At 41.7% G+C, this 6562-nt stretch overlaps 1 protein-coding gene across 1 annotated transcript; it reads right to left on the bottom strand.

The window, feature by feature from the left end:
• Window positions 1-2217: 2217 nt before the first annotated feature.
• On the bottom strand, window positions 2218-5557 carry LOC113006588 (hepatocyte nuclear factor 3-beta-like). The gene is made up of 2 exons (XM_026142652.2): window positions 5294-5557; window positions 2218-3387 (listed from the first exon to the last, which is right to left on the bottom strand). Exons 1-2 carry the CDS (start codon window positions 5366-5368, stop codon window positions 2326-2328), a joined length of 1137 nt encoding a protein of 378 aa, XP_025998437.1. The 5' UTR covers window positions 5369-5557; the 3' UTR covers window positions 2218-2325.
• Between the last annotated feature and the right edge of the window lie 1005 nt (window positions 5558-6562).

The raw sequence follows: 6562 nt of genomic DNA, 5'->3' as shown, positions 1-6562 counted from the left end.
AAATTCACCAGAATACAGAAAATGAAAAACCCTCACTGAATGTCGTCACTCCTACTCTGCCATATGTTTTCACATCAGTGCTTAACCTGTTGTAGTTTTTTAAATTTCATGTATAAACATGTGCGTTCAATTTATTTAAAGCATTCGGCTTATTTGAGCCAGAATGTCTTTGTGCTGAATAACTGTTTTCTTGACTGTGACCATGTGACCCGTGCAGCCTGTTATCTGCAGTTCAACATCACTTCTGTGTGACATTAATGTGCTTTAAGAGGAGAGCTTGTCACCTTTTCATGGGCTATTGTTCCAGTTGTTATCTGCTTTTATGTTATCTGTGACCCTGCGGGTGTCAATCAAGCCATTTAGTGCTAATGCTGCCTCAGAGTTTACTCACAGTCTTTATCTCAGTAACACGTTTTGCACCTTTAAGGATACTGCAGCTCAGCTCCCCCTCTGTGGTATTCCTGTTAGGCAGAAGATATTTGTATCCTTTATAATTTAGTGTCTTGATATACAAAAACTGACATAAAAAAGTTGCATTAATTTAATAAACACCTCAAAAGTATTTATTGATTTACTTCTAAAAGCAGACTTTAATAGACTTACTTTGATCACTGTAACTTTTTAAAAATTATTTATGCATTAGTGTTTAAATCTACTGTACTTTTTTTGCATTAAATTAAACATTTTATCTTATTCTGTTTCATTTTTAGGCTAATGTGTAGTTTTCTGTTTGAGTTTAATATTCTGCTTGTGCTTGTCTGTAAAGCGTGTTTAATTATATAGGTTATTTGGAGATGGGCTGGCATTTGTGCAGATTTTTTTCTAGTATTATTGACTCCTTAATGCTTTATATGCCTCACATCTGAACCTGAAGCTTCCTTAGAGAAACCAAACATAACCTCAGACGCATGTGTTTGTATTGTAGGAAGAAGCCGAAGAACACAGAGAAGAAGAAGAAAGGGAGAACAAAGACCCGAGGAAGATTTGACGGTGTAGAATTGATATTTCACCTAATTTGGTTTTGTATTTGGACAAACACGGGCTACATCCTGACATTCCACCTTAAAAATTAAGAAAAAATATGCATATTTTACTGCTTGGGAAAGTGTGCATCATTTTAGTCCTCAAAAAGGTGCACATAATCACCTTGAGGTCCAATAATCTAACTGAAAACAATTATTAAAATCATTTTGGTCACACTCCAGTTTTATATCTGTAAATACATAATAATTGTATTTTACCAAAAAGCAAAACAACCTGAAATCTTTCTCTTCTTTAACTCTGGAGCTACAAAAGGACAAATCATTCCCACTCATACTTTTTGGAATTAAAAGAAGCTCCACTGTGAATCTTTACTTTTAATTTTCACACCTGTGTAGCCATGCTGGCATCTCCACTCCTGAAACAGCAGCACATTTTAGAGAAAACCTAAGATGTTACACACCCCTGAGGAGTACATTTGTGTATGTTATATTTGCTGGTATGCTGGGATCATCTGTTACAGACTTCTGAGCACAAATGTTTGATGAGCCAGAGCCAACATCTTCAGGAAGACACTCATGTGAAACAAGAATCTCGAGAATCTTTTTTTACCTTTCAAAACGACTTTGTCTGCCAAAGCAGGAACACTGAGATCCTGCTTTGTCTTCCAGAACCTGTAGAACATTCATTTATTCTCAATTTTATGTAAATACTGAGATTTTTAAATAATATTTTTGGACTAATGATGAAGAATTATGCAATTGTAAGTCATAAATGGAGAATTGTGGAAAAATATACAACCTCATTGCAGGAAAATATAAATGCATGTGTGCAGGCCTCCACTAGCATTTACAAAGGATCTTCCAGGATGTTGTGAGCTCCTAATATTCTCCACATAAATGTTCCTTAAAGAGTCCTCAAAGTGAGAAAGATGGATTCATATGGAGAGGTTTTCCTAAAGTCATCCTCAGAATAGCTTGAAAGTATCTGATGTTACATGGGTGGGAGGTTTTTAAAAATTCTGTTGAATAGAGTCCTGGCACACCTCTGGTCTCCTTCCTCTCTGTTAATTGTGTTATTCTGTTGTGCTTAGATATATGTATACACACAAAGAAGTCAAATTTAAGGGAAAACAAACCTTATAAGTAATTTTTTTGGCTGCTTGAGTGGGCCCCGCTGTCCTGTCCGGTTTAACCTTTGTGAACTTTCAGCTGAATAAAAACGACACAACAAAGATTTCATATGAAGCTTTTTATCAGATGGATGAAAAACAGGGGAATTGCCCTTTATCACATTTACAAATGTACAGATCAGAGTTTTTGCAGTGGGGAGTCCGGCGGGGCCTCAGGAGGAGTTCATTATGGGCCTGCCGTACACGCCGTGATAGTACCCGCTGTCGCTGTGCACGGGCTCCAGGCCGGGTTTGGCCGCCATCAGAGCCCCGGACACCGGGCAGCCGTAACCTCCGTACTGCACCACCGGCTCCAGCTTGTGGTGCTGCGGCTCCGACATGAGGTTGTTGATGGAGAATGGGTGGTTGAAGGAGTAGTGGGTGTGGTAGGGGTCCGTTTTCAGGTGCGCGGCCTCGTGCAGCAGCAGCGGGTGCGGATGGTGCGAGAGCAGGTGCTGCGTGTGTGTGGGCGGGGAGGGCACGCGCACGGGGCTTGAGGCTGGCGGTTCTCCTCGGTGGGGTTTGAGGTCGGCGCCCTTTCCGTCAGATGACTGAGGTGACGATGAGGAGGAGGAGGGCGGGGAGTCCGAGCCTCTGCCTGGCGCTCCGGCCTCACAGCCCGGCTCGCTGTCCGCCTTCTTCCCGCACTTAAAGCGCTTCTGCCGCCGCAGGTAGCAGCCGTTCTCGAACATGTTCCCGGAATCCGGGTGCAGCGTCCAGAACGAGCCCTTCCCCGGCTTGTCAGGCGCGCGCGGCACCTTGATGAAGCAGTCGTTGAAGGAGAGCGAGTGGCGGATGGAGTTCTGCCAGCGCTGCTGGTTCTGACGGTAGAACGGGAACAGGTCCATGATCCACTGGTAGATCTCGTTGAGCGTCAGCATCTTGCTGCCGGACTGCTGGATCGCCATGGTGATCAGGGAGATGTACGAGTACGGCGGCTTGGCGTGCGTGTAGCTGCGCCGGTAGGCCTTGGACTCCCGTGGTCTGATGGCGCAGGCCTGCCCGTACACCTGGCTCATCACCGGCACGTTCCCGTACGGCGGCGGGCTCATGGGGCTCATACTGGGCGGCAGCGCGGCGGCCCCGGCGCTCTGCGTCATTCCGGAGGCCACCGAAGAGCCGCTCACCCCCACCGGGTGGCTCACGTAATGCGCGTTCATGTGGCCGGTGGCAGTCATGCCAGGCGTGCCCATGTAGGTGCTCATGGAGTTCATGTTGGCCGCTGGGGGGTAACACTGCGACACAGAGAAAGCCAATTAACATTAATTAATGCACGAGGACACACACACACACACACACACACACTGAGTTTAATCCCTAAATAATTTAATTTAATTTAAAGTTAACAGCCTGATAATGTCGCATAAATACACAATAATAAACCCAGCGGATTTATTTCAGCCTGACACAAAGATCAGAGTCAGAAAAGACCAAAACAGGCCAAAAAAGAGCGGAATAATTCGTTCTTGATCCGTGCTACGATCTGTCACTGATCGTAAAGTCTAAAAATAGTGAAATGAGTGAAAAAAAGGAGGCTGGAAACACACAGGCTGGAAATACACATAAAAACTCCAATAAAGCGTCACAGGCGCAGAGATAAAAATACACCAAAGCTTCTGATTAGTTTCAAATAACTGATCGGAAGTTATTTAAAACAGTGAAAACTGCTCACCACGAGATTCTGATTATTATAATAAAGACTAAGACTAACTTTCTGTTTGATTTTCCAATCACCCAGTTTAACAGTATCCATGTTTTTAGGGTTTCTAATACACCTGTATTCCTCTGTCTAATTCATCCATAACTCCTGTTATTAAAGATATTAATTGAGCTGTATTTGCTATAATCCGAGTCCGTCCATGTCTTTAAATCTATAAGCACGCACATCCTTGTAAAGGCTGCTTTCACTCTGTGGTTTTCTTGTTGAAGGTGAAGTCCAAATCTTCCACTTTACCTGTCTGTGACGTCTTTATACTTTATTTTTATTTCTTTTTTAAAATAGACCCGAGCTCACGCGCAGGGTGTGGGGACTACTGGTGATGTTAAATAAATCACTAATGCAACTTTTAGAGGGGACAGTTTTATTTGAATAGAACAAAATTATCACGAGAACTACAATTTTTAAAAAGAAGGTTTTTCACTTTAGATGTATAAACATTTTATTCAGCAAAAACGTCCAAGGAAATTATTTTTCTAACTAGAATAAAATCTTTTTTTTCTTTTTTTTTTTTTAAAATACATTTTTAGATAAATATTCCACATTTATTTTTCTTATTTTATTCTCTTGTTAACTGATTTTAACGCTTTTGTTTTATTAACCCAAATTCTTTGTGAATTAAAATCAGTTACACAGAGTTTTAACAGGAAGTCAAAGCGCTTGTTAAAATCTGTCCCTCAAGAATGAAAAGCTTGTGTGAAATTTCGTAAATCCTGCAGAAAAATAAAGGTGACGTTTAATCGCGTAAAAACGTACATTTTGTTGCCCGTGTGTGTCCTCGCTGGCAGCTGCAGCCATTTTTCTATTGCTCGGTGTTTGTTTTGCAGTTATGATGGAATCTAAAGCAGGCATCGTTTTTAAGTGTTAGTTACAGTTTAGATTATTTGACACAGCCGAGTACTGAAGGTCAAACAGCCTTCCGATTTTCGCTTTAATTACCTGGATTTCTAAGAACAAACTAGATCCCAGTTTAACAAATTCTACTGCAAATATTTACTTAGTTTACTTAAAATGAAAAACATGGCTCCTTGTTTTTACTTGAAATCCAGCCGAAAAGTGGCTCCTTTGACAAACTTAACATGCTCTAAAACGACTTTAAAAACTCTTTAATCTCTAATTTTATTAAACTAAACTTTAGCCTACACTCAGTAATACTAATAACTGGTTATACTTTTATATGAAACATTCAAACTGTGCGTAAACGTCTGGGGTAAATTGTGTAGGCTCGGTACAGCTGAGCCTCTCAGATTCCAGCTCAGATCCTGTAAGTGACCCTCAGTTATCGTTTTTCCATCACTGAGATTTTCCGGCCCGTGATCGGGTTTTATCTGCCTCCTCTGGGAAACCTCTGCCTCTGATCGATATTTAACCAATAAGCCAACGTCCCCACTGACTGATAACACCCACGGGTGAAATTCACGGACCTCGGGCTCTGCGTAGTAGTAGCTGCTGCTCCAGTCCGGATGCTCGTGTCCCTCCATTTTAACGGCGCTCAGCATCGTGCACGCTCCAGCTCCAGATTCATCCAAACAGCTCCACGCAAGGCTGGAAAACAACCACGTGAACCCCGCTGAATCCCCCCTGTCTGTTTATGACCGGAGCTGCTGCCTCTCACCTGTGCGCGCACTGTGGCCGACGGACGGTTTGTGCGCACTGAGCGTCTGCGACACCTGCTGCTCGCTGCTGCGCAGCCGCTGTCCAATCAGCCGCCTGCATCCCAGGGCCGGGTAATAAACACCCCGAGGGGGGTTGGTACGTATGCTCAGCTGGCCCCTGTAGGAGGCTCACAGCAGATTCAGGTTTAATTTTGACTCTCAAAAAATTATTAAAAGTGAAAAGAATTAAAGAAAAATGGCACCAAATCTGCCGCACAGTCAAGCAACGAAATGGACAGAATCAGATCCACAGATTCGATAGCTTTAAAGATTTTTCTTACCTTCTGTAACTCATTTCATGCATCAAAATGATCACTATTACACCTTTTTTCTGTTTTACACCTATGTGTGTTTTCTTTTTCAGTCTCATCTTCAACTTTTGTTTGGTTACATTTTGCCATAAAATTAGTTTGTGTTACGTTCTGTATTTTTATTTTTTTGTAAACATTTCAAATTTCATTTAAAACATTTAAAACGTCTCTTTCAACAGAGTGATAAGCTAGCATAAAGTTAGCAGCATCTAAGCACAGAGTATTAACATTGTTGAAGTATTAAGATATAGGAGTTACATTACAGATGCATATAACAAATCCAAAGGGGCAAAAAATGAGAGCAGGGAACTCGGGTGCAGGGCAGTAAAGCATGAGGCCATCTCTGGTACATGCAGAGGAAAACCAGGGGTCACTGTATTGTATAAGCACTGGATGGAAGCTTTTCTTGTGAAGGTGGTCTGACCAAAAGACATTTTTCTGTCTTTATGATATAAAGGATGTGGTAGTTTGTTTAGTATGTATAATTTCAACTAAGAATCCTCAAGAATTTAGATTTACATACAGTGGTTTTAAATACCAAAACGATGCCAGTTAATATCATAATCCTCATGTTTACAATTCAAGGCCGAGGGACCAGATCAGGCCTCTATGAATCCAGAATCATGAAGCTTGAGGTTCTCACAAAATCTTGGCCCACCTATACGCAGAGTGGAAATACACATTTTTCTTTCATTTTAAGAATAATGCATGTCTCAAATGTAGTTTA

The sequence above is a fragment of the Astatotilapia calliptera genome, chromosome 15 (assembly GCF_964374335.1).
Source record: "Astatotilapia calliptera chromosome 15, fAstCal68.1, whole genome shotgun sequence".
Classification (NCBI taxonomy): Eukaryota; Metazoa; Chordata; class Actinopteri; order Cichliformes; family Cichlidae; genus Astatotilapia; species Astatotilapia calliptera.
Note: the sequence above shows the minus strand (reverse complement) of the source record. Positions and strands in the feature narration are given on the sequence as shown.

Bases quoted from the DNA above. Each gene is read 5' to 3' on its own strand.
- LOC113006588 (XM_026142652.2), bottom strand. From the start codon at position 5,368: ATGCTGAGCGCCGTTAAAATGGAGGGACACGAGCATCCGGACTGGAGC. The intron at 3,388-5,293 runs GTCCGTGAATTT...TCTGTGTCGCAG, and splicing joins ACTACTACGCAGAGCCCGAG to TGTTACCCCCCAGCGGCCAA.